General features: G+C 42.7%; 1 protein-coding gene across 1 annotated transcript in view; it reads right to left on the reverse strand.

Moving 5' to 3' along the window:
* Positions 1–27,364, reverse strand: part of LOC121856763 (uncharacterized protein C12orf56-like) — a 66,798-nt gene extending 39,434 nt beyond the window's left edge. Inside the window, exons 1-2 of the mRNA XM_042352453.1 lie at positions 27,284–27,364; positions 17,885–18,327 (exon numbers count right to left, since the gene is read on the reverse strand). Coding sequence (XP_042208387.1) covers positions 17,885–17,970 — 86 coding nt within the window. The 5' untranslated portion in view covers positions 17,971–18,327; positions 27,284–27,364. The remainder of the gene's footprint in view (positions 1–17,884; positions 18,328–27,283) is intronic.
* Between the last annotated feature and the right edge of the window lie 567 nt (positions 27,365–27,931).

The raw sequence follows: 27,931 nt of genomic DNA on the forward strand, positions 1-27,931 counted from the left end.
GGGGGAGGCAGGGGAGAGGAGTGGGGGCAGGGGAGAGGGAGAGGGAGGAGGGGAGGGGAGGGGAGGTGGAGGGGAGAGGAGGGCAGGGGAGAGGAGAGGGCAGGGGAGAGGGGGGCAGAGGAGAGGAGTGGGGGGCAGGGGAGAGGGGGGCAGGGGGGACAGGGGAGGGCAGGGAAGAGGGGCGGGTGGGGGGGCAGGGGAGAGGGGGGCAGGGAGAGGGGGGAGGGGAGAGGGGGCAGGGGAAGAGGGGCAGGAAGAGGGGCAGGGAGAGGGGGGCAGGGGAGAGGGGCAGGGGAGAGGGGAGCAGGGGAGAGGGGAGAGGGGAGCAGGGGAGAGGGGCAGGGGGAGAGGGGAGCAGGGGAGAGGGGAGCAGGGGAGAGGGGGGGCAGGGGGGAGAGGGGGGGCAGGGAAGAGGGGGGAGGGAAGAAGGGGGCAGAGAGGGGGAGCAGGGGAGAGGGGAGCAGGGAGAGGGGAGCAGGGGAGAGGGGGAGCAGGGGAGGGGAGAGAGGGGGGGCAGGGAGGGGCAGGGGAGAGGGGGGCAGGGGAGAGGGGGGGGAGAGGGGGCAGGGGAGAGGTGAGGGGCAGGGGAGAGGAGGGGCAGCGGTGAGGTGAGGGCAAGAGGATGAAGCAAGGAGGATAAGCAAGGGGAGGAGGAAAGGAAGGAGGGGAAGGAGAGCTAAACAAGGTGAGGAGGAGGAGGAGGAGGGTAGCGTGCTGGTGCTGATGGTCGGTGGACACACAATGAGAGCTTAACACGTCTCCCACTGTCACACACACACACACACACAGCTGATAAAAATCCTCCTTCACTATGACATACAAACTGCCCTCGCTTATCGCTTGACCTGCGGCTGATAAAATCTCCTCTTGATTGCAGCACACAAACTACGGCTGCAGCACTTGGTGCTGGAAGGGGAGGAGGGACGGAAACAGGGGAAGAGGGAGGAGACTGGGGAAGAGGGAGGAGACTGGGGGAAGAGGGAGGAGACTGGGGGAGAAGGTAGTAAAAGGAAGGAGAAAGGAGTATGGAGGGAAAAGGAAGAAGTAAAAAGGGAGGTGGTAAAGGAGTAAGAGGCGAACGCTGGAGGAGTATGGTGGAGAGGGTAGGAGACAACCTGGCGACTGTGACAAATGATATTACATGAAGATTACCCCAGCTTAGTTCACCATGAGATAAATCACCTACCGTTAACCTAACCTAACCTAACCTAACTCCAACCTAACATAGCATAACATAATCTAACCCAGGTAACCCTCCCAGGTGTCGTTTCGGTGTTTAATCATCAGGTGAAATAAACTGGGTGAGGGGAGGGGTAATCTTCATGTGTACCGGCAATGTTAAGGCTAATAATTCAGCGGCAGCAGCAAGTGAACTCCGTGATTGAACCGTATAAAGAGGCAGCAGGAGTGATCAATAGAGGTGAGAGTGAACTTGGTTGAGTGCGTTGTTGCGGTAGTGACGATGACGCTGCTGTTGTCTGGCATCATGTGTGTGTACTGGAGGACGGGGTGTGTTAATGGTGTGCAAAGAAAGAGTAGTGTATAACCTCCTTAATCCACCTAAGTATTTGTGCAGGTTTATGTACTAATTTGAGAAGACACTGCGAGAGAGAGAGAGAGAGAGAGAGAGAGAGAGAGAGAGAGAGAGAGAGAGAGAGAGAGAGAGGAGAGAGAGAGAGAGAGAGAGAGAGAGAGAGTCAAGATTAGATGCATGCGTTATAGTATTACACATAAGACTGTAGCGTGACCTCCTCCTCCTCCTCCTCCTGCTGCTTAAACTGGAGGCTTTTAGAGACCAAGACCTTGAACACGACAACAGGTCATCTAGATAATACTAATACAACCTCAAGAGCTGTATTATTAGTTGTGATACAGTAGGGTACAGCCGCTGCCGTACTACCAGCAAGATTCCCCTAATTATCTCCCACCTCATTAACACTGTGGTTAAGTTAATATAAGAGTCCTACCTTGTTAAATTGGCACACCTGACACCAACACACACCTGACACGAACACACACTTACCTCAACCCTTTCAACCCTGACCTTTTAACTTGACCTCTTACCCTTAACAATCACTAAGACTAGAGTGCCAAGCATTTTTCTTCTGTTTTTCTAAGTGTATATGTGAAAAGAAAATATCAAGCAATGAAAACAATAGTGACGTGGTAAATTTCGTCAACATTACAATAAATCACATCACAATATCAAATTACTGTATAACAATTAGCAGTTTTTTTTTAACGACATCTTCCTGCAGTAATTTTGGGTAATGTGACGAGGGATTATCTCTCACCTGCATACGGTATAACACGATGACTGACAACACACACACACACACACACACACACACACACACACACACACACACACACACACACACACACACACACACACCAGTGATCAAAAGACCATCAATGTGTGTAGAGAGTTTTTTGTGTGTGTGTGATTGTGTTTTGTGTGTAGAATACCAGCAAAACGCCATCCCACATACCACAGAACCAAGACAAGGGGGGTTCACTGTCCTATCAATAGAGACCCGATATTGAGTATTTGAGCTCAAGTCGGCCACTCAATCACGGGTGGCTGTCTGGCTGTATAAGTGAGGGAAAACATGCACTCAGCTCTCTCTGACACACACACACACACACACACACACACACACACACACACACACACACACCTGTATAGTTTCAAACAAGGACCAACTTTAAACTGAGCTGCAAATTCTCACACACAGTCGGGAGTAACAGCGCCACATAACTTGACATTAAAAGACAGAGAGCCGAGAGGAAGGGAGGGAGGGAGGGAGGGAGGGAGGGGAGGTTTTCTCGACGGTGCAGATACATAAACGCAGCTAACTGATTTTCTTAACGATACAGAAAAAGAATATGAACGAAAAATAAAGGATGATAGTAAACACCCATAATAACACCTTACAATTACCCCACGTGACCTACATTACTTTTGTAGTCTTTCCCATACGTTTTTACCAAGTTTCACCAAGTTTCAGAATTTTTCATGGCATAGACATTAATTGCTTTTATCCGTGTCTAGAGGCGTATTATTATCCTCTAATTAGGCCAAGGAAAAAAAATGCCTACCAAGCTATGGGAATCTGGACCCAGGCTTAATGTGTTGTCTGCTCCAGCACCTTCAGGAGTGACATGGCGTGTGGACGACGAGGAAGTTGGTTATGGTGAGAAATAAAGTGGAATTAAGCTTGTGAAACACGTTATGCCGCCACTGGTGTGCAACGATCACTGAGACACATCAGGTAAACCCAAGACTGTTATGAGAAGACTGAAGATAACGTCACGATATCAGATTATTAACTTCCTGTAAATAGAAACAAATACGGTTACCCTTATTAATTAACAGCACATTAACCTTATAACCTTCTGATTATCGTAAAGTTATCCACTTCGCATAGCCGAGGATAATGTTAAGAAATCGTAACGTTAAGTCCTTGATGGGAGATAACGTTCTGATGTAATGTTATCCATGTCACAGTAAGGACGACTACACGATATCATAAACAAATGAGAAACAAAATTACGATAATAAATAAAAGATCTGTCAACAGGTTCAACAAACAGGGAAGCGGGTTAATGGCGTGGGCGAAACTTTGATCAAATTTGACACAGATGTTCTTGTGGTCATGGCCAACTGTTTTTACACCGGTCTTATGCACACCTGGTCTAGTGGCCCAGTTATGGCTCGGCGTGACCCAGTTTCTCTCTCTCTCTCTCTCTTCCCCTCAGTATCTAACCTAACCTAGGTAATGTAACCAACCCTAACTCATCTACCTAACCAACCCTAACTCATCTACCTAACCAACCCTAACTCATCTACCTAACCAACCCTAACTCATCTACCTAACCAACCTTAACTCATCTACCTAACCAACCCTAACTCATCTACCTAACCAACCCTAACTCATCTACCTAACCAACCCTAACTCATCTACCTAACCAACCCTAACTCATCTACCTAACCAACCCTAACTCATCTACCTAACCAACCCTAACTCATCTAACTACCTATCCCTAACTTGAACCACCACGATAACGAACACGATAGCGTCCCCCTCTGCCATTAGCGCGTGACGATAAGGCTTGAATAAATATTTATTATCTGCAGTACCAACACCGGGGAAGTAATTATCACCTCGTTCGGGTAGAGTCCTGGTGTAGCTTGGCGGCCATTATGTATACCTGAAAGTGTGAGTGGGTGGTATATGACTTTGTTGTTTTGATATATGTATAAAATAATATTAAGCTGGCCTAATCCGATCGAACTTGACCTGACCTGACCTGACCTAACCTAACATGGCCTAACCTAACCTAACCTCACCCAATAATCTAACCTAACCTAATCTAATCTAATCTAATCTAATCTAACCTAACCTTAATCCTAATGTCAGTTTGGCTGACTATAATTCTAGCGTCTATATTTATTCAGGTAATTTTTTGCATTGTAAAGTTTTTCATGTTCTCTGATATAATTTAAAGGATTTATACGTACACGGTGATACACACGAGTGAAACGTGTACATATGCATGAATAACAGCTTGTGCACGCTGTTAAGTACGTACAGTCGGCCACAGGAATAAGTATACACACTGTAGCTGTAAGGTCCGAAAATGGTCTGGTAACGTTGAAACTGCGCATCCAGACGCATGATCAAACTCAGCTCCCCCCAGTTGTTATCTCTAACTATTTTCTGTTTCTCCTTCTTTATTATTCTATTTACTCCTCTTCCTTCCTTTACTAATCCAAACATCAGCAAAAAAAAGTAGGGTAAGAGAAAAAGTGGGGGAGGAGGAGGGAGCTGTACGATAACTGCAGTCCCATTCAGCAACAAGTTTACTACCATTGGATACAATATATTATTGGTAATATAAACACAAGACACTAGTAAAACATTCACAACAAATGTATTTATAACACAAAAGTAGGAATAAAACGTAAATTACAAGTCATTTTGTAATTTCGTCTGTTCTGTTCAGGACAGTGTTACCAGATATTTTGTCTCAAACACGAGCCATAGGTGTATACTTATTCTTGTGGCCGACTGTACATGGATACTTGGTGTAGCATTTATATTGGTTTTTATGGCATATTATTATCTGTAAATACATAAAAACGGGACCACGTGAAGACTAGGCCCCCAACTTATTTCACCTAAAGATTAACCACTCTGATGCTGGCCTAACTTAATGTAATGTAACCTGAGATAACCTAATGTAACCTAACCCCCCAGGTAGCGTTAGGGTCTTTAATCATCAGGTGACATATGCTCGGGGGGCTTATCTTACCGTGATGTCAAAAACCTCATTGACTACTAAGGTAAATATGAACATCTGTTGTAGGTGAATTACGAGCCATTCAGCTACTCACTCTGTACACTACCGTCAAATAAATCATAACAAAAATAAGTGGACCACATGTGTAAGTCATTCAAGACATGTAAACAAACAAACATTAAGACACACATACATACAGGAAACAAGTAAACAGAATACTACTGCCTCCTCTCCCCCAACATCCACACACCTGCGGCAATTCCCGCCTCAACACCTGCTCAGAAAAGTAGGTCAAGCCTGCAGGTGTTATTTACTCACTTGTGAATAGCTACGAGATAAATCTATATAGGCAGGTAATACGCTCCATCAACAACCTCAACACTGTCTCTTGGTGCTTTAAATCCCCCCAGGGTATTAAAACACGTGTATATCACAAGTCCAGGTGAATTTCTTTTAAGGTTTTCCATATATGGATGAGCGCAATCATAAACAAATATTACAGCATAAAAAAGTCAGGTTTTATTATTTAGAAATATGACTCCGTTATTTCCGCTAGGAGTCGGGGGCCGGATAAAGTAGTAACTATAATAACCCCGCGAGCTCCCTGGTCGACACCGCAACCTCTCCTTTAGAGATAATTCTTATGCTTGGCTTATGAGAGGTGATTATCGCCCGAGTTTTAACAATAATTAAATATGTTTAACGCTATGGTATAAAGGTATTGTTTTCAATTGTATTTTGTTTTCACACATACCTTACAATTTTCAATTAATCATCACAGTCTTGCCATTATGATGAACAACATGACACACCCCAGTATTAAAATAGTAACTAAAGTCTTTTTATAAAACCAGGTGAACCACTCAATCAGTAGTTAACTATCATGCAAGTACAGTCATGATTGTAGACGGATCTGTATTCTGTAATTAAGTGTTGGGTGAATGTATTTTGGCGGGCGTGAGGGGAGGGGAGGAGGGAGGGTCGCTGCTCCCTCCCTGGTCAATATGGATGTGGGTCACCTCGCCCTCGCCCTCCTCCTGCGCCACCATGGCTCCCGACGAACATATATATATATATATATCATATAATTTATTGATGCAGTTCTTATCATCAACAGCTACAATAAACACGCAGACTTACCTTATATCGAGGTAACACCTTACAGCCGAGAGGTGCCTCCCGTTTTCACAATTCACAGACACCTTTCCACTGCCCGACGCACCGGGTGAATGATGTACTATTTATTTCGCGCTGCCATGGAAAAACACCCTTAAAATTACCGTTAGATAAAGTCAACCAATCACACAACGTTTTCAATTGGCAAAACATCTAGCAGCCAATCATAACTCGAGTTTATAAAAACAAAGCGAAACACGAATACGGTTGTTTCTGTGAGCAGTTGCCAAGTGTATGACTTATATTTTGCTCGGGCTTTATCAACATTTTTTTCTTCGAAACTCATTATTAATAACAGTGGATATGGTAGAAATAAACAGTTGGCAACGGTGCTAATACACCGCGACTGTGAACATAATAAATAAGAGACGTAAATTTGACAAGCCTCGCACGACCAGCCAAAGTAATTCACTAAATACTGTACACGCCAGCTAGGTGAAGTTACGTAAGATGTAATTCATACTGTCTCGAATACTCCTTTATTTTAACCCAACCTGGGCCGTAGAGTTATTCGTTAGGTGTGGTGTGGTCAGGCAAGGATTCTATACCCGTGGAGGATGGCTCACTCAATGTAAAAAAAAATTACCCTCACGTCGCGCGACGGTGGCGTCGGCAAGCGGCCGTTGGTTATAAAACACATTAAGCTAAATGAGCCTCACATGAGTGTACGATAAAAAAAAAAAAAAAAAAAAAAAAAAAATATATATATATATATATATATATATATATATATATATATATATATATATATATATATATATATATATATATATATATATATATATATATATATATATATATATATATATATATATATATATAGTATATATATATATATATATATATATATATATATATATATATATATATATATCAGTAAGAGATAATTATTTCCCTACTTAAGGGAATATACTCCCTTCGGTTCTTCAAAAAGAGAGACGTTGGTCAGTTAATATCAACCTAAAGTTCAGGTAACCTAACCCTAACCTCACACAATATTAACCTAACACAACCTTAAACAGCCTTAACCTAACCTTCCTTGATATTGCGTTCACATACCTTAAATTTTACATATAACCAACAATAACATTAACAGGATATAAAGTTAATCTAATATAACCTTAATCAAGCCTTAATTTAACATTTTACGTAATATAACGTAAACATGTATAACTATAACCTAACAAAAGGTTAACCTAATGTAACCTTAACATAACCTTACCTGACATGACCTTAACCTAACTAAACCAATTAATTATACGGTTACTTCATGGTTAAATATTGTGACTAAAGTCTGGGATACCATTAAACGGATCACCTGAAGATTAGTCATCCCAGCTTAATTCACCTGAAGATTAGACACCCCAGTTTATTCGCCTGAAGATTAAACACTCCAACTTATTTCACCTTTAGATTAGGCACCCCAGCTTGCCATCTGATGATTAAACAAGCAAACCTAACCTAACCTAACCCGTACAATTTTCCGAGTGACCGGCTGAAGTACACTGGTTCCTTGTTGTTAATAATGGTGGACAACAGGTATGAACCGACGGAACAACGGCCTCTCATTGGTGGATTTACCGACCATATTCGCGGTTAGAAATACCATACGACTGTCAGTGCCGGATTTAGACCTGTGGAGGCATATGGGTAGCCTCTTTGTGGAGGCCCCCCTCATTATAACTACCCAAGAGGGTGGGGTGGCGAGTGAAGCGAGCCTAAACAACTGGGAGTTCCGGGGGGCGCTGTAAGGCCCCCGGGAAAATTTTAAAATTTGAACACTTCTTTGGAGAATTTTGAAGCAATATGCAGTTATATTGAGGAAATTAGAACATATTGTAATATGTGGAGGCCCCTGGGCAGCTGCCCACTTTGCCCACTCCTGAATCCGGCCCTGACGACCGTAAATTTTTACTTTATTTTAATTAAAATAAAATAGAACGGATATATATTTTTTAATTATAGAAATCTTAAAGTAAATTGAACCTAAAATTTCAACTACAGGGGTGAAAAGTGCATAATAAAGAAGCAAAACAGAATTATCCTAGTAAATAAATAAATAACACAAAAATACCATACAGAAAAAAGTAAATTCCAAACACCGGTAAAAGGTAAATTAAACTAAAACAATACCGACATAATGTAAGTGTTGTCGTTTTTCGTTTTTTAATTCCATGATGGCTTAAGTTAATGTTAATCCCAGGATGGATAATGACGGTATCTATTAAACCCAGGACGGCTAATGATAAATAAACTAAGTGAGGTTAATGATCTCTGGAGGAGGGGGTGTAGGAGAGGGTGTTGGAGGGTGTTGGAGAGGGTGTAGGAGAGGGTGTTGGAGGGTGTTGGAGAGGGTGTTGGAGGTGTAGGAGAGGGTGTTGGAGGGTGTTGGAGAGGGTTGTTGGAGGTGTAGGGAGAGAGTGTAGGAGAGGGTGTTGAGAGGGTGTAGGGAGAGGGTGTTGGAGGTGTAGGGAGAAGGGAGGTGTTGGAGGGTGTTGGAGGGTGTTGGAGAGAGGGTGTTGGAGGGTGTTGGGAGGTAGGAGAGGGTGTTGGAGGTGTAGGGAGAGGGGTGGGAGAGGGTGTGGAGAGGGGTGTTGAGAGGGTGTTGGAGAGGGTGTTGGAGAGGGGTGTAGGAGGGTGTTGGAGAGGTGTTGGAGGTGTAGGAGAGGGTGTTGAGGTGTTGGAGAGGGTGTAGGGAGAGGTGTTGGAGGTGTAGGAGAGTGGGAGGGTGTTGAGAGGGTGTGTAGGAGAGGTGTTGGAGGTGTAGGAGAGGAAGGGAGAGTGTTGAGAAGGAGAGGGTGTTGGAGGTGTAGGAGAGGGTGTTGGAGGGTAGGAGAGGGTGTTGGAGAGGGTGTTGGAGAGGGTGTAGGAGAGGGGTGTTGGAGGGTGTAGGAGAGGGGTGAGAGAGGGTGTTGAGGGTGTTGGAGGTGTAGGAGAGGGTGTAGGAGAGGGTGTTGGAGGGGTGTTGGAGAGGGTGTTGGAGGTGTAGGAGAGTGTGTGGAGAGGGTGTTGGAGGGGGTGTTTGGAGAGGGTGTAGGAGAGGTGTTGGAGGTGTAGGAGGGATGTTGGAGGTGTAGGGAGAGGGTGTAGAGGGAGTGAGAGGGGTGTAGGAGGGAGTGTAGGAGAAGGTATAACAAGGGAGGGAAGATAGGGGAGGGAAGAAGAGAAGGGGACAGACAGAGGAAAGACAGAAGAGAGAGAGACAGGGGAAGGGGGAAGAGGAGACGGGAGGAGGCAGGGATGTAGACAAAACCGTCTTAACAGCATTGTAGGCCCTGGGCTAAGCAATGTCCTGGAGCCCTGACCACCCACCCACCCACACCCACCCACCCACTCAAATGAAAGCTAAAACTTTCAGTAAAATTAAACATATACTTAATTGGTACGTTGAATAACACAAACGTTTAAACATATAATAAATAGGTAAAGCAAGAATTATTCAACACAAACGTTTGCGACATGGTGAGTTGTTCTGTAATGGTTTAGTAAATGTTCTATTTTTTCCTCCAATGGATATAAGGTTCTTCAATTTTTCTACATTTTAAATCTAGATTATCCTCTGAGATTCGGTGGCGGACTTCGAGAGGCCCAGCAACCTCATGTTCTTCATTAGGTGCATCATCGACATCGTCATTGATTTAGTAGTGGAGTGTTCTATTAACGGGGCCCCTAAAATCGTGGGGCCTTGGGCAACTACCCAGCGTGCCATGCGTTAAGACGGCTCTGGGTGTAGAGAATCTCTCCGTCTATTGACTCCTGTGGGATAGGGTGAAGGAGGAGGAAGAGAAGTGGAAAGGAGGAGGAGGAGGAGGAGGAGGAGGAGGAGGAGGTGTGTGTGTGTGTGTGTGTGTGTGTGTGTGTGTGTGTGTGTGTGTGTGCGCGCGCGCAGGCAAACATTTAATGAAGGGTTGCAGTCAAGTATCTAGGCTACCACACCAACACAACCTGGAAAACAATGACTAACATCAATATTATAACCCAGACATAAAAGACCGCGTGTGTAATAATAATAATAATAATAATAATAATAATAATAATAATAAACGGTTTATTGAAAACGTTTGCAGCCCGAAGGCTGAAAATATACATTGGACATAAATGACGTGTGCGTGTATGTGTGTGTGTGTGTGTGTGTGTGTGTGTGTGTGTGTATGTATGTGTGTGTGTGTGTGTGTGAGAGAATGTGTGTTAGTATTATGGCCCAGATCTTGACGTCACCAACACCAGCTAAGGAGATCCGCCAAGATGTTATCAGAGCTGACGTAAATCCTTCATGAGCTACGTGACTGAGGTGGTACAGTACTACAGCGGCGGGCCAAGAAAGTCATGACACAACTCTGGGGTCATGACACAATCCGGAGGTCATGACACAAGCCTGAGGTCATGACACAACCCTGGGATCATGATACAAGCCTGAGGTCATGACACAAGCCTGAGGTCATGACACAAGCCTGAGGTCATGACACAACCCTGGCATCATGATACAGCCTGAGGTCATGACACAAGCCCGAGGTCATGACACAACCCTGGCATCATGATACAAGCCTGAGGTCATGACACAAGCCTGAATGTCATGATACAAGCCTGAGGTCATGACACAACCCTGGGGTCATGACACAAGCCTGAGGTCATGACACAACCCTGGGATCATGACACAAGCCTGAGGTCATGACACAACCCTGGGATCATGACACAAGCCTGAGGTCATGACACAACCCTGGGATCATGATACAAGCCTGAGGTCATGACACAAGCCTGAGGTCATCACACAAGCCTGAGGTCATGACACAACCCTAAAACTTGAGTGAGTTAATTAATACATTTTATTTACATATTCAATTAAGAATTTTTTTTTATCATATGAACCTTTGAGAATCATGAGCCTGAATTGCATGAAAAAGTCTTAAAGAATTCAAAAATAATAATAATAATAAAATAAGCTGATAAAAACAAAACAATAACAAAACTACTACTACTACTACTACCACCACTACTACTACAGAAATTCAGCAAGGGAGTACCAACCACTCCGGTATTGACCACGAGTAGAACATGATGACTGACAACCTGACAACTCACGCCAGTATAAACAGGACACAACACTAACAAGAACCAAACACGACACTACTAACATAAACCAGTATCCCCCCCCCCCCAAGGTAATAAGATAAACAGAAGTACCTACCAACTGACTTCAAAAATGCCAGAAAACGTTAGGTTAGGAAGCAGAAGAAAGTTAAGTTAGGTTAAATTGTAAAGGCCAGAAGTCTATTTAAGCTAGCCAGGGACGTTAGGTTAGGTTATGAAGAATAGGAGTACCAAGTGTGTTTGAGCCCAGCCGGGGAAGTGTGTCAATAATTCAGTGTAGAATGATTTACACAAGGTGCCCTCAGCCGCGGTGCCATGCAAGGTGCTGCCAACATCAAAGTTAACGAGGAACAACTAACAATATTCACTGAGGAGAGTTCTGAACACTTAACATTGATTTAGTGGTTTGTTGCCCCTGCGTGCCACCTACTACACTACCTGCTACACCTACTGCTACACCACCACCACCACCACCACCACCACCACCACCAGCTCCTACACCACCACCTTCAACACCACCACGATGGGAGAAGAAGACGAAAAGTGGGGAAGTAGGGGTAGGAAGAGTGGAGATGGAGGGGAGAAATAAGGGGAAGGGAGTGGAGGAATAGGGGGATGGAAGGGAGGAAGAATGGAGAGAGAGACAAGGGAAGGAGAGAAAGAGGAGGAGGAAGAAGGGAGAGGGGGGGATGAGAGGATAGGGGGGATAAAGAGGGGGAGAGGGTAGTGAATCGGGAAAATTCTCTGGCTAAATTTATCAGTTTATGTTGAAAGGTCAAAGGTGAACCTTGTACGGCACCTGTGTGTGTGTGTGTGTGTGTGTTTGTGCGCAAGTGCGTGTGTGTGTGTGTGTGTGTGTACGTAGTAGTTACGTAAGAAGGTCAATGATAGATTTTTTTTCCATTGGATATCAAAACAAACCAACGCGTATACAATACAAATAATTCAATAAAACCCAAATAATATAAAATACCGATAACAGATTATATTCACACCGGCCTCGTCCTTGTAAATCTTTGAAAGGTTATGGGTGGAGGGGAGGGGAGGGTAGGTTAGTGGAGTCCGCTGCGGTGGTGTTTCCTGGTTACTGCAAGAGGAACCTTGAACCAATAGGACTCTCTCTCTCTCTCTCTCTCCATTACATGTTGCAACCCAAGCAAAAATGTTGAAATATTTACCCGAGAGCAATTAGAATACACGATTTCCTTTAAGCACACACACACACATACACACACACACATATTCGCAATCTTCTTTCCATAATTAAAATCACAAATTAGTGGAGACATAATGTGAAGTTCAGGGTAGAAAAAGGCACAAGAAACAGACAAGATAATCAAATGTCATGGTCTGGGGACGAGGTGCAGGGTGATGACTGTATGCATGACATACACACACCCACACACACACACACACACACACACACACACACACACACACAGGGGCGGATCCAGGAATATCAAAAGGGGGGTCCAAGAAGTTGTGGGGGGGAACCATGGCGAGCGCAACGAGTCCACCCAGCTGGGGATTTTTTTGGGGGGGAGGCTGTAAGTCCTCCCCAGAATTTTTTTTTTAAATATTACCAATATCATAGGCATTTTGAGACCATGCGCACTTGATATTAAGGGATATTCTGAAGTCAATAGTAAATACTTTTTACTATACAAAAACGCCTGAGTACAATACTGAATTACAGACAAAATACTGTATTGAAATTTTCTGGTGAAAAGGGGGGGTATGGACCCCCAGGACCCCCCTGCACACAGATAAAAGTCAACTCGGAAGGTCATCTGTTTACACTTTCATGGCTACTGTGGTGCAAGGCCGCAGCTCCCACAAGGTGCTGAGTAATGTGATATTTTGTCATCTTATATGTTTGACGGATCACCTGAAGATTAGACACCTCACTTTAATACACCCGATGATTAAAGAACCCTCATGCTAGCTTAACTTACCCTTCCCAACCTAACTTGACGCTAGCCTAACTAACTTAATCAAACCTAACCTGCCCTAAAACCTAACCTGATGGTAACCTAACTTAACCTAATCAAAAAAACCTAACGCTAACCGAACTTACTCTGCCCTAAATTAACTTAATCTAACCTAACCTAAAACCTAAAGTTAACCTAATCAAACCTAATCTAACGCTAACCTAACTTAACCTAACTCTCCCAGGTAAAGTTAGTGTGGTTAATCTTCAGGTGATCCTTTTTCGGTCTCAATAAACCACCTCAGTTCCGGCCCGCGTGAGGATCCGTTCATATCCTCAAAAACATCTGAGTGAACCGCCTAAGGATTGATTCATATCCTCCAGACAAGACCTGACTACATGACCATTGATTCATATCTTTAAAGCAAGAAACTAAACCACTTGAGGATTCCTTTATATCCTCGAACAACATTAGAGAATACTGCTTACTACTAAACGGTTGAAACAAGAACCAGCAGAAAAAAAAAGATTTAGGCGATCATCCCTCAACGAACGAAATATACAATGAAGAATATAGTTTCTGGGTAATGGATAATATTATTCTCTTGAACGGGGTCATGTCAGGGGTTCACTTATTTTAAACTTGTGTGCGTATGTGTAAAGAAGAGGTTTACAGTGTGTCTCTGGGCTTAACAATCAATAATGTCTGTCAAGTTAACTTTGAAACCGTGATAATGTCCCGTTGAATGTGGAGGACAGCGGATTTGTCTCTCTTCTGTCCAAACTTTTAGAAGCGACTGTTTTTTTTGGGGGAGCCAGTCGATAATCTTTACCTCATAAGAAACTCATAAACGCATACTGCTCTTTATATCTCCCAAACGATGTATAAAAAAAAATATATTCCTTACAACACAGTCCACCAGGGGGCCGCGTGCTTGCGTATATTTAATCAAAACAATATGATACTTTGTGGAGCGAGGAGAGAGGAGCGTCTTTCTCTGGTGTGTACCGTGAGCACTCCTCCCCATGCAGGCGGCGACCTTGTCCTGATGGAGGCAGTGGATAGCCTTGCTCAAACCGCCTGTCTACCACCAGTCCTTGCTCCCACCACCACCCCCCTCCCTATGTACTAACACACCCAGTTCACTTCAGCTGCCAATTGACAGTAAATTACTATCGCTCTCTTATTATCGTTGCTTCCGAGAAGACAGTGACCCACAGTACCGCCGTGATATTAAACTTTCACTATTATACCTCACGCTAATCTTACTAGTACTGTATATCCTTTTTTTTTTTCGTAGAACCCGAGTCATTTGCACTTGATGATTCGCGCGACATGAGAACATCTGGCCATGAGTTACCTCCAAGTCTAAACTTCAGCAGAACTTGGGTGAGGGAAAAGAGAAGCACAGGTAAGTCTAGAATCTCAGAGGATCTTATGATAAATAAATCCTCGTAAGTGAAGATGTAAGAATGCACCTAACTGGTTGACTTGTGGTAAGTTAATGAAGGTTCTGTTTAATTTGTAAGCTATTTTTTTGTTATTTATGTACTATAACTCGGCATATTCTCCTTTGACAATTCGGTACCGTATGGTGAGTGCTGGAATGGAAACAAATTTCATCTTTAACTATTTTTTTAAAAGATTATGAATATTGACAACATAAAACTTCAGCTGAAAAACAGTCGCGCTTAATTATTCTGAGACAAGAACAGCTGATGTAAAATGGAACAATGAATACATAAATACACAAGTCACTGTCCAAATTTAATGCCAGGTAAAGGTGAAACTATAAATTTATTTCTTCCCTGAATTTTACAAGACACACTGATGTTGACATTCACTTGTAAGAAGAATTTAAACTACTTATTTAATCAAATATTCTTTTTGATTAGTTCTTTTATTTTATATAAAGAAATATTAATCTGTGCCATCTCGAATGCAATGACAACGACAAAAAAAATTGGCGTGGATTCGTGTCGGATTACACGGTGGTCGACGAGAGATACACACCCCGAACCCATAAAAATTTACCTCGTATTTAAGGGAGAGGCGGTGAAAATGACAAAAGCGACCTCGAAAAAACAAAATGGCATAACATTACCCTGAGACGTAAAATGTTAAGGATTTCAAGAGTACATCACTTAAATGTCACGAAGCTCTTGTTGCTGCGGCGCGGTGATCGGCTACAATTTGTAATGTTCGCAGTCACCTTTAGTTCAGTCAGACAGTCACCTTTTGCCGTGATTAAGTTACCCATAAAGTTAATGATGTATACTCAGTATTGAAGAGCTCTCTCCTGATGGTGATGGTGACTCAGTCTTTGTAGGAAACATTAATACAAAATAAATACAACCTCTGGGTGATGTACAGTATCTAGTGAACACATCCAAGCGACAGTAAAACACAAGACGTTATTAATGACCAGGTCTGGAATCTTAATCTTATCAAGGAATTATTATCATAAACAGCTGGCCCAATATATAACAAACATATTTGTGGAAAGATTAATTTTGTATTCCAAGTTCTTGATCTTCGAAATGATTTTTTTTTTTTGCATTAGAAACTGTAACGAAAAGTCGAACATGCGACACATCACCCAACGCTGTTAACAATTCAAACGGCATACTGCTAAACCGGTAAATTACAGCCCTTTAGCTACTGATGCTATTTAACCAACTTCGAAATCTTCATGAAATTAAAAGTTGCCGCCAAATCGCTAACTTTAATCGAATCTTGGCTATTAATTATCGACCTCATCCAAGATCTTGAGGAAACCAAAGTACTTGACAAGATAGATACAAGTCAAAATATAACCCGCTTCAGGAGAGAGAGAAGGTGGAAAACCCGAATAATTCAGATTCCCAGAAGGCTCGGAGAGGCAGACTAAGTTCCTCAACATCAACCAGGTGTACTCGTAAATCTGTTATGGCACCGCGCCGTCTCCTGGTCCAACACCGGAAGTTTAACCGCAGTGACCAAATAACCCACAAGGCACATACACATCTTACGTCCCCAGTAATACACAACAGGCACCGCCAGCACCCACAAACAAACATGAAGAAAACTGGTCTCATATAAATGTAAGGTGGCGTCTTTTAATAATCAATTTGTATTTAGCACCTGGTTAACTGATCTAATATTCTCTGTTGTTAAGAAACACAGGTACAGTAGCTGGAGACATACATGTACACATACTCACTCAATACGTACACTTTATCGCTTAATGAGTTACGTGTGAAAAATAATTCAAGCAGAGGAATCACGACAACGCACGCGACCACACATAACGGCTCCCGGGACGTAAACACACCCAGAAAACAGCTCAATACTACACTTCTTACCTACCAAAACCAGCACACACCAGTATTATACGCGGAACAGTCAATGCTTAAAAAAAAAAATAACAGCCTCATATTCCTTTATTTAGTTATTTTTAAAGCACACGAAACGAACCAACTAAACTTACACTAAAATCAATGATCCTTGACTTGGTAGGTTAGGTTAGAGGGCCATGGCCCCAAGGGGGTCACGGCAAAATTTTAGGAGGGCCATGGCAGGCTAGTGTAAGTAGTATATGTTTGGAGAAAATGTGGAAACTTTGATTAAACTTGTTTTGTTACTTTGCCTTGTTAGGGGAGAAATCTGATTTATTTTGTGTGTAATCATAATACCCATACGGTACAGTTTTGATATTTACATAGTATGGTGAAGCAGTAGGTTTCTCATTTCCAACGGATTCGCTCAGATTGCACGATACTAGTCCCCGTTCAGACGAATTCCTTGATCTCAGAACGATTCTGCTGCCAGAGACCTCTATGAAGAAAAATCTCTGACTGTATTCTGGTGCTCAATGTATCAGTCATATCCAAAAGTTAGTGAGATCGCACTTCGAGTCCTCTTGCCATTTTCTACTACTTATTTATGTGAATCTGGTTTCTCCACCTTCTTCAAATAGAGAATAAAAGCCGAAACCGGTTACATGTGAACCCAGACATGAGATGTGGTTTATCAGTGAATCAACCTCGAATCAGTCGACTGACTGAAAGGAAACAATATCATCCATCTCATTGAACTGTAACAAAATATGCATTGTGTCAGATGATTGAAAACATTAAAATAAAGGAAGAGAACCAAAACAGTTTATTTTCATCATTATTTGTGAGGAGCTTGGGAGAGAACTGAAGGGGGGCCACGAGGATGTTTGAGTGTTCCTCATGGGGGGAATGGAGTGAAAAAGTTTGAGAAACTCTGGGTTAGGTTAAGTTAAGTAAGGTTAGGTTAGGTTCTCGTCATCTAAGGGACATATATTAAACGTTGCCAATTGTGGTACTTTTTTTTTTAAATAATATATATTGTGGATTATACTGTACTGTACATACCTTATGTTGTTGTAGACGCTGGGGTGAAGGTTCTTCTTGAGAAAATATTCCAACTTGTTGTTTCTTGTCTTCTCACGGATGCTCATTTTGACGGGAGACTTTTACTATTAGGGAGTTCAGCCATCCAAGAGAGACGCACAAAGGCCAAGTACTCAAACAGTCACTATTATATCACTATTTAGTTTATAACTCATTATGGTTGGAGTGAATAGATTTTGTGATTTGTTTTCAATGACTATTTAGTGATTTTCGGTGATTAGAGAATAGACGAGTAATTTGTTTTTGAGACATTTCAACTAAGGAGCAGTAGAGTGTTGTCGGTGCAGTGAGTGAGTGTGCCGTCCATTGAGTGAGGGCCTCAAGGGGTGTTCCTCAGCTCCGTCAACCACTCCACAATCCACTCGCCTTGTCGCATAGATTTCTTACACCCAACCATCGTATTCCTGAAAAAGAAAAAATAATAATCCACATGCTATACTACTACACGTAACAGATATATTTCGACGATATTTTTGTGTTTTTTCTTTGGTCAACTACTTAAGAGTATTCCTACATCTCAACTACAGAAAATAATCGTCATTCAATTTAATATTTCCATTACTTCTCAGCGGTTGGTCTGTTCCTTGTTACGACCTTAATTTTCCAGTGTTAGTCTCATATTTATTTTAGTCAACACATTCTTCACAGTTCGCACCTCAGTTGTTAAAAGTAGGCTACAGTACAGTGAATAAATGAACAATTGTTACAGTTGAGGGCAGTGTTAGTAATGCCGAAGGGTCAAGTAAGTACAGCGGTCAGTCGTTCTATAATAATGAATATAACTATCTATCTACAGCATTTATGTAAGTATGTATAAACTTATATTCGTACTGTGCTTGTCTCTATATGTATGTACAGTCGGGGTCAAAGGTCTTGAACACTTAGCAATATTTGGCATCTACTTCTGATATATATATATATATATATATATATATATATATATATATGATTGGGATAGACTAATAACACTACTTGTCATCACATATTATGCCTGAACCACAAAACGGGATAAAACTCTCCTTAATACCTGTACCTAAGATCTTCGGGTACTTACATGCCAAGTACTGTCAAGTGTTCAAGACTTTTGACCCCGACTGTACATAGCATAACTCATGAATGCTTTCCATCCTTGCTCTCAACAGATAATATTATACTATATAAACAGTATAAAGAATAGTTGGATTACTTATTTCCGCCACGTAGATATAAGACTTCGATATGAAACCTCAACTACAATCTTACTGATACGAATACTCATACTGCTGCTGTTTTCACATTTCAGGACCCAGTAGTAAAAACTACGGATTTGCCTGCAGCAGCGTGTGTAGGCCTATTGTGGCTCGCAAGCTTCACTAATCTTGCACTTACTACTCACTGTTATATTGTCTACCACCAGTAAACACTGCAGTCTGTGCACGATATGGAATAAAAACAGTGCAGTACTGTGGATCATGCAGCTGTGCCTAACATATGCAACCTTGAACACCCCTATGTGTGTGTGTGTGTGTGTGTGGTGTACACTGTACAGTACGTACAAATGTGAGTGTATGTGTGTTTGAATTTACCTGATGTGAGTTTGCGTACGTCTGCTTGTGATATATTACAGCTTATATGTGCACGTGATGTGATCATAAATATTCGCGGACGTGCGATTAGTGTGTGTGTGTGTGTGTGTAAACACGGGGCAAGGCTCATAAGGTATACCAAGGACTTCTCAACGCAGAGTCAGAGCATAACTGTCCCAGCAGATACAGTCAACCCCAGTTTAACAACACACCTTTCCTCCGCATGTATTACTTCACTATCATAATTACAACTGATTTAACAAACAAACAAAATTTTTAATCTCCATCAAAGAGAATTTCTTTACCATATCAGAGCGGCGACTCCCTCTTTAATATTACTAGTAAAAAAAATATACCCAGGGGCGGGGCCACATATGACGTCAGAGAATCGATAGGTCTCCAGGCGACCAATCATGGCCATCGATTATTCCTCCCCACCACCACACCAGCCACCACCATTTGCTGTACACCATATCATTTCAAGATCCTTTTCCTGTATATTGACAATACTTAACGATATTTAAAGTGATCGAATCGTCAAGATAGATCACACTAGGAAGCGTTAATAATACACGCACGCACACACACACATACACTGCATGAGTATCAATAGGCTTATTAGTAATGTATGACTTAGCGTAGTGATGGAGCCCCCGCCCACAACAGGTAGGTAACCAGCTGACTTATGCCTCGCTGTCTGTTCCCGGCAGTGACTGAGATGACAGAGACAGACCTCGTGTGGGCAGGTGAACGAAGCTGCTTTTACTTTTACCAGTCAACCCAGGTCTAAGGACTTCATATGACATGAAGTCCTAGAAAAAAATATGACATGTATACATATTTTTTTTCTAGGCCCTAGCATACGGCTCTGATCAACTGCTACTTAAAACCCGTCGACCAGCCGCTACTTAATTAAATCCGGCAGACAAGCCGCTACTTAAAACCGGTCGACTAGCCGCTACTTAAAACTGGTCGACCAGCCGCTACTTAAAACCCGTCAACCAGCTGCTACACTATTGACAGAAAGGAGTGTTGTGGGTGATACAATACAGTGGTCACTAAGGATACAGTGTGCGTATTGTAAGGTCTACCGTACATACAGTACCTTCAGTAATCGTGTTTTTACCTCGATCAGTCAACCGAGCCCACACTTTATTCTGCCGCTCACTGTCACTTAGTGTATGTTGTTCCTCACCAGCACAACATACTTATATTTAGCTTTTATTTGACTTGGCAGGAAGATTATGGTAAAGCTGTCACATTAGATTATATGCTCTTAAATTTGGTTGTTTGTCTTTCACTCTCATAACTCAAGCATCTGTGTGGGATTCGTGATAATTTTTTTCCACCATCTTTAGCCTCTTGCCACACCGCCATGACACATGAACATTGTCTGAAAACAACGTCAAAATTATACTTACGTTCTATCTATCTTAGTATGCCCACTTAACACCAATTAGTAGACATAAATTATAGAGAATCTTTTTCACGATTTTGACTCTTAGCTCCTTGTACTGTAGTCTCTCTCTGCTGAATAAAATCGTCTTTCGTTAGCCAAATAAAATATTAAAAGTGGCGTCCCGTAGAGAAAGGGTTAACAAGAATAACTGTTGGTAAAGTATAACCTATCCTGCTGAGTCTTGGAGTAATTTTGTTGTTATATTTAGACGTAATTCCTGTACTTTAGCTTAAATTTAACAATTAGGGATATTCTTACATCTAAAGTTATGAGGAATATTGATCGTACGAACCTTTGTGAATCTGATCCCTGACCCTTATGGTGTTATGTATGTCGCCTTCAAACTTTAGGATCGTTGTTTGAACAAAAAATCCTGATTATTTTTTTTCCCAGGGAGGGAATTCACCAGTGAAGTTCATAAGGCCGCCCTTACCAACGCAACTAAACAAGAGTAACAAAGCATAATTTAATATGAGCAGTAATGTGATTTTCTCGTAACACGGCTCAAAACAATTTCAATTCACTTATTTTCCTTTCGACTTTTCTCGTGCTAAAAAACTTCAAACATTCCCAATCTGACTTAACAGTAGACCAGTGACTCAGTACTGTCCTTGTGGTCACTCTCCGGCCAGTTTAGGACTTATTAATGTGGGCCAGACGTCTTAAGTCACAAACAACTGAATCAAACAACACACGAACAGGAAAGGATTTGTATCTTAATAAATTAAAAGACAGAACCGGGTGTTTTTGAGAGGCCATGAGCATTTGTCTGGTGACGTTTTGTGTGGTGTTGACTGACGATTAAGTATCCTTGGTGGGACGATCAGTGTCATGGCTATTAATATGTTCCGTACCACCGCGCCCACATACGCACCACACACATACCCTTGATAACGTTTTCTATAGTAAAGTTATATTATCATTAGTAGTAGTAGTAATATTATCACTGATATTATCGTAGATATTTTTCGCCATGTCACACTACAACCTCATAACACGGACGCAAACAGAGGCTGTAAGAGTATAAGGAAGATCTTATACCCACCAGCACACCGTGGGCTTACAATCACCCTCACCAGCACTACATCACCCTCACCAGACACCATCACCACCCACTATCACCACACACCCTGACACTCACTACCTTCTGTTAAGACCTATCAGCCACTTAATTAAATTATATGTGAGACAAATAACACATATCTCCCCAACACTCGTGATTTTTGGTTTATTATATTTTAGTTCAAGAGTTCAGTTAGCAAAACACACACACACACACACACACACACACACACACACACACACACACACACACACACACACACACACACACACACACACACACACACATTTCGTAAACAGTATCGTGAACACACTAATTCACTGATATATATTTATACTAAGCCTTATGTCATCAAGGAGGCAGCGGGGCCAGCACTGTACTTGACCGCCTTTACTTTCCCAACTGCAAAGTGAGGCGGTCATTTACAGCTATAGGTAAACTATGGATATACTGGGATCCAATCACCAAACCCAAGGACAGCAGAGAGTTCTGTGTCCGCTCGGCCACCGCACACACACACAATCAGGGTTTCAGGCAGTACTGGATTTTTTTTTACCTGAGTTAATAGAACTTTAGGTGGGAAATTAACACTCGGAGAAGTATGTAGAGGTGGTGTTGAGTGTGTAGGGACGGTAAAAGTGTGGGGACAGTGAGTGTGTGGAGACGGTGAGTGTGTGTGTGGAGACGGTGAGTGTGTGGAGACGGTGAGTGTGTGTGGGGACGGTGAGTGTGTGGAGACGGTTTGTGTGGAGACGGTGTGAGTGTGTGGAGACAGGTGAGTGTGTGGAGACAGAGTGTGTGGGGGACGGTGAGTGAGTGGAGACGGTATGTGTGGAGACGGTGAGTGTGTGGAGACGGTGAGTGTGTGGGGACGTGAGTATGTGGAGACGGTGAGTGTGTGGAGACGGTGAGTATGTGTGGAGACGGTGAGTGTGTGGGGACGGTGAGTGTGTGGAACGGTGAGACGGTGAGTGTGTGAGTGAGACGGTGAGTGAGTGTGTGTGGAGACGGTGAGTATGTGTGGAGACAGTGAGTATGTGTGGAGACGGTGAGTATGTGTGGAGACAGTGAGTATGTGTGGAGACAGTGAGTGTGTGGAGACAGTGAGTGTGTGTGGAGACAGTGAGTGTGTGTGGAGACGGTGAGTGTGTGGAGACAGTGAGTGTGTGGGGAGACAGTGAGTGTGTGGGTCAGTGATGGCGGCAGGTCACGCTCGTCAACAAACACCGCCCAGTGCCACCTTTTATTAAGGACTCTAAAACACACGTCAGTACCCGTCTGGCCTTCTGTTCTCAATATACAATACGTCGTCTCTCACTTTTTACTCCTCAACAACTTAATACAATATATTATGTAACATGTGTATTCAAGAGAGATGTGATACTGCTTAATAATGTGACAAACAAGTAACATTGAATGATACTGTGACAAACATACAAGTAACGTTAATATAATTATACTCATAAAGGTTAGGTTAGGTTAGGTTAGGTTAGGTTACGCTCAAGATGTTATTCAGATCACTTTCGGGAACTCACACGGGAAGACGTATCATACCCTGTACATGTGTGGTAAATCACTCTGCACTCGAGGTCACTCACCCTCTCTCGACAGTGAGTGACGGAGTGGCTTGACGGACCATATTATTAGAGGTTAATTTGTACCTTGGGCAGATAGGTTATGTAACAGCAGAGATAAGGGAGAGGGAGAAGGAGAGGGAGAGGGAGGGAGGGGTGGGAGGAAGGGGAAAAGGAGGGAGGGATGGATGAAGCGGGAGAGGGGAGTGGAGTAGGAGGTAGAGGAGAAGGTGGGAGGGGAGGGGCAGGAAGAGAGAGGGGAGGAAATGAGAAAGGAGAGAGGATAAAAGTGAAGAGAAGAGAAATGGGGAGGGGGGGAAGAGGAGGGAGGAATAGTAGGAAAAAGAGCGAAGAATGGAGGGAAGGTGAAAGGGGGGAGAAGGAGAAGGAAGAAAGGAAAACTGGGGAAGGGGAGGGGAGAGGAGAGAAGAGGCAGCAGACAAGTGAGGAAAAGAAGGAAAAAATGGGAAGGAGGAAGAGAAAGAAAAGTAAAGTGAAGGAGAGAGAGAGGGAGGGAAAGAAGAACGAAATAAGATAAAGGAAGGAGGGGGGAAAAGGCGAATAAAAGGGGGAAGGAAAACAGGAGAGGGAGGTAAGGAAAAGAGTGGGGATGGAAGGAAGGAGAGAATGAGAAGAGGGAAAAAATTAGAGGAAGGGAGAAATGGAGAGAGAGAAAGAAGGCGAGAGAGAGGGAAGGAGGAAGAGAAGGAGGAAAAGAAAAATACGAGAAAGAGAGAGACAGACAGATAGATGAGATAATAATGCACTATTAAACCAGTGGGGGGAAACAAATCAATATACAGGGGAGGGGGGGGGTGGGGTGAGGTGAATCAATATACTCCTTCACACTGGGTGACCTTCACCTAGTGTAGCGGGTGTGTGGGTATACGGGTGTTCCTTGGGTGTAGAGGAAGGTGTGTGTGTGTGTGTGTGTGTGAGTACAGCGTTTCAAAATACAACGGTGTTATGAGACTTTGAAGCTCTTCATTAACCAGATATAGCTAATGTACTAACTGTAGTCACCACTGTTACATTACCCTCGCTGTGTACACCAAGGGGGACTGTCAGGGCCGTGTGTGTAAAGAAGACGTGTACAGAGCATATATGGACCTAATAATCAATGTCCTGGTAACTTTGGACCCCCTGACAGAATCCCTTCAGCGTCCTAGCATGTTACACAGTCAAAAACGTCATACTGGGAGTCCATTCCTACTGGACATTAACGAGATTTATATAGTGGACCTAATACCATCTAATGTAAAGTACATACACACATATATATATTAGATATTACTCTTTCAAGGTTTTTCTCGCTTAATGCAGAGTGATCGGAAACAAAGAGCAAATGTTCTCACACACATACACAAAGAGAGAGAGAGAGAGAGAGAGAGAGAGAGAGAGAGAGAGAGAGAGAGAGAGAGAGAGAGATACTTGCACCTTTGTTTTCACTCGGTTATAATTTATTAATATTTAACGCTGTAAAAGATGTGTTTTACTAAGGTATTCTCCGCCACACTAGACCCCAGATGTGGTTTACTCCTATTACTTAATTAACACAAAAAACATCAGTGGCACGTCCTTCCCTAAGTAATCCCTCGACGCAATACTCACCTCTCTCATTCACGCACGCTGCTTCTTCCTGGACGTCCACCCCTCTCCCTTATATATCATACGTATGTCATAAACTGTAGATTATCCTTGGAATAGTTATATTATACGGATGAAAGTATAGTGAGGGTGTCCAGGCTCTAAGACGTGCCTTAACGGGCATACAGTAGATGCCAGATCGAGGATGGACGAGCTCACAAAAGCCAACATTTTATACTTTCTGCCGAGTCTCGTAATGCAAAGACGTCAGGCGAGAGGAAGACACCGCAAAAGACTAAACAAAGAACAGAGATATTACCGCCCATGTTTACAACACAAGGACACATTATGGTAACTGCAAGTAGCACTTAGAGGCAGGGGAAGAGGTGGAGAAGCAAAGGGAGAGGAGAATGTTGAGAAGCAGAGGAAGAGAAGGTGGAGAAGCAGAAGGGAGAAATTGGTAGAGAAACATAGGAAGAGGAGGACGTGGAGAAACAGGGGAGGGGGAGGTGGAGAAACGGTGGGGAGGAGGTGAAACAGAGGAAGGGAGGAGAAGAAGTAGAGGAAGAAGAGATATAGAAACAAATGAAGAAACGGAAGAGAAAGAGTACATGAAGAGGAAGTGAACTATTCTAAACCAACAATATACTCTCTTCATCACTCTACACTTAGCTAAACTGAATAAAAAATCCCTTTGAACATAACTTTTAACTATCATAGTATCTCACTTGATCTTCCCGTGTTAGGCCTCGCATTTAGTGGCCACGTGACGGAATCCTCCACACGAACACGCTTCCCTCCATCTTTCAGCATAACCTAAACTAAATTAGGATCAAGTGTCAATATCTATAATTAATTACTAAACACTACTATATGATCCGGTGGCCGCGGGAGTCTAGTACTGAATATTAATAGCAGCGGTCAATACTCCTAACCTACATTTGCCCTTTCTTACTCGGGTCATAAATAATTTGGAATAACATCAATATGACTAATATTTCTTCAGAATTGGACGGCGAGCAGAGCATATTCGATGTTGAGGCAGCGTTTGGGGGTCTATTATCAGTCTTCCAGGAACTGATCCCCACTGGCTACAGTATCTGAGGCACTCCACACTAAATGCGGATTTCCCTCCTTTATTTCTAGTCTGGGCTACATGTACCATATATTATTTAGATAGCTTAATACAAACTAACTCGACGTGAGGAAGGTTTAAGTGTTCGTGAGTATCACATCAATAATATATCAAATAATCTATTCTTTTGCCAGATACCTTAAAAACACCCAAACTAACTCTTGGGTTTTAGTTTCATCGTCCCTGCATAAAATTACGTTACTGATTAAATTGGAAGGGTTTACAAACGCCTCAAATACAGTATATACAAACAGTTGTTAACAGAGTTGTTAATATTTCGAGGTGATGGTTGGTTAAGTGGCAGTGTTTTTGGTGATGGTGGTGGTGGCAGCCAACATCGGCGCTTGACAACTTGTCGATCGTGGCGGCAACACACGCATGTGACCACACGAACGCATGTATTATACATCACAAGAAGGTAATTTACAGTATATCTGTTCTCTAAGATCATCTTGTCAACGCCGACACCATAGCGGGCTAAACTGTTTCTATCTTGATGCTGATTTGTTTTGTCAGATACTGTTTACCAAGAGATTGTCATAATAAGACTACTGCTGCATAATAACCGTTATTCATTAGTCTGTATCCGGTTCTTAGTTCTGAGTAATATTATTAACACAAGATGTCGTGTCAGGAAGAAGCAAGACATTATTTTCATCAACAAAATACCAACACTGCATAAAGTTTTCATTGTTGTGTCTGTCACACTGTTATTTATGAATAACTACCGTTGCACTATGAGTTGGCCGCCAACGTACACCACAGCACGCTGTCATCGAGGAGTCCGTCTTCATTATACTTGTCATCCTCTCAAACCTACAAGTCAACGAAATTAAAAACACACACGCGGTACACATCACCAAATCATGTTTTATAGGCTTCAAGTACTGTTTATCAAGACGACTGTTCAGTCCTGAAGGACTACTGTAAGAACAGTGAGAGGTCACTGGGGAGGAGGGTGGGTGGGAGTCACTCACCAGCAGGAACACCGCGGGGTTATCATGTGCACCGCCACATTGAACAGCCACGACCCCGACCCTCTGCCACCCAGAGTTGCCACACATCGCTAGATCACTCATGCACACCCGGCCGCCAGCACCTCATTTCTACCCAGTTACTGTCATGTTTTACCTTCTCAAGGAGTTACCGTCGCACAAAAACTCATACTTTTCTCTCAATTGATTCGTAAGTTTGTCCATGTAATCATTCCTTGATACATTGCATAAAAATAGTATTCCGTCATATCCATGAGAGAAGTCGGTTCTATGTATCAGTTGTAATATCAAAACACAAGCAGCAGTGGACCGGTTGAAGAAGTGTTGACGATGCCGTCTCCATTCACCTGAGTCCAAAGGGAAGGGGGAGGGACGTGCACGAATACGCATGAGCGAATGAAATATTAAAGGGTGAAAAAATGCGACGTTCTCTGCCCTTGTCGAGACCACATAAGTACACTCATGCGTTTTCACTGTCGTTGTGAAGGAGCCCCTGAACAGTGTACTCACTGTGTCGTATATTGTCGCACTCAATGGCTCAATTAACTAATAAGCTAAGTAAGCTGCGTTGAGCCGCGAGTTTTCAAGGTGCACTCAGACATACTGCCAAAAATATCCATATATACTTGA

The sequence above is a fragment of the Homarus americanus genome, unplaced genomic scaffold (genome assembly GCF_018991925.1).
Source record: "Homarus americanus isolate GMGI-L3 unplaced genomic scaffold, GMGI_Hamer_2.0 scaffold14402, whole genome shotgun sequence".
NCBI classification, from domain to species: Eukaryota; Metazoa; Arthropoda; class Malacostraca; order Decapoda; family Nephropidae; genus Homarus; species Homarus americanus.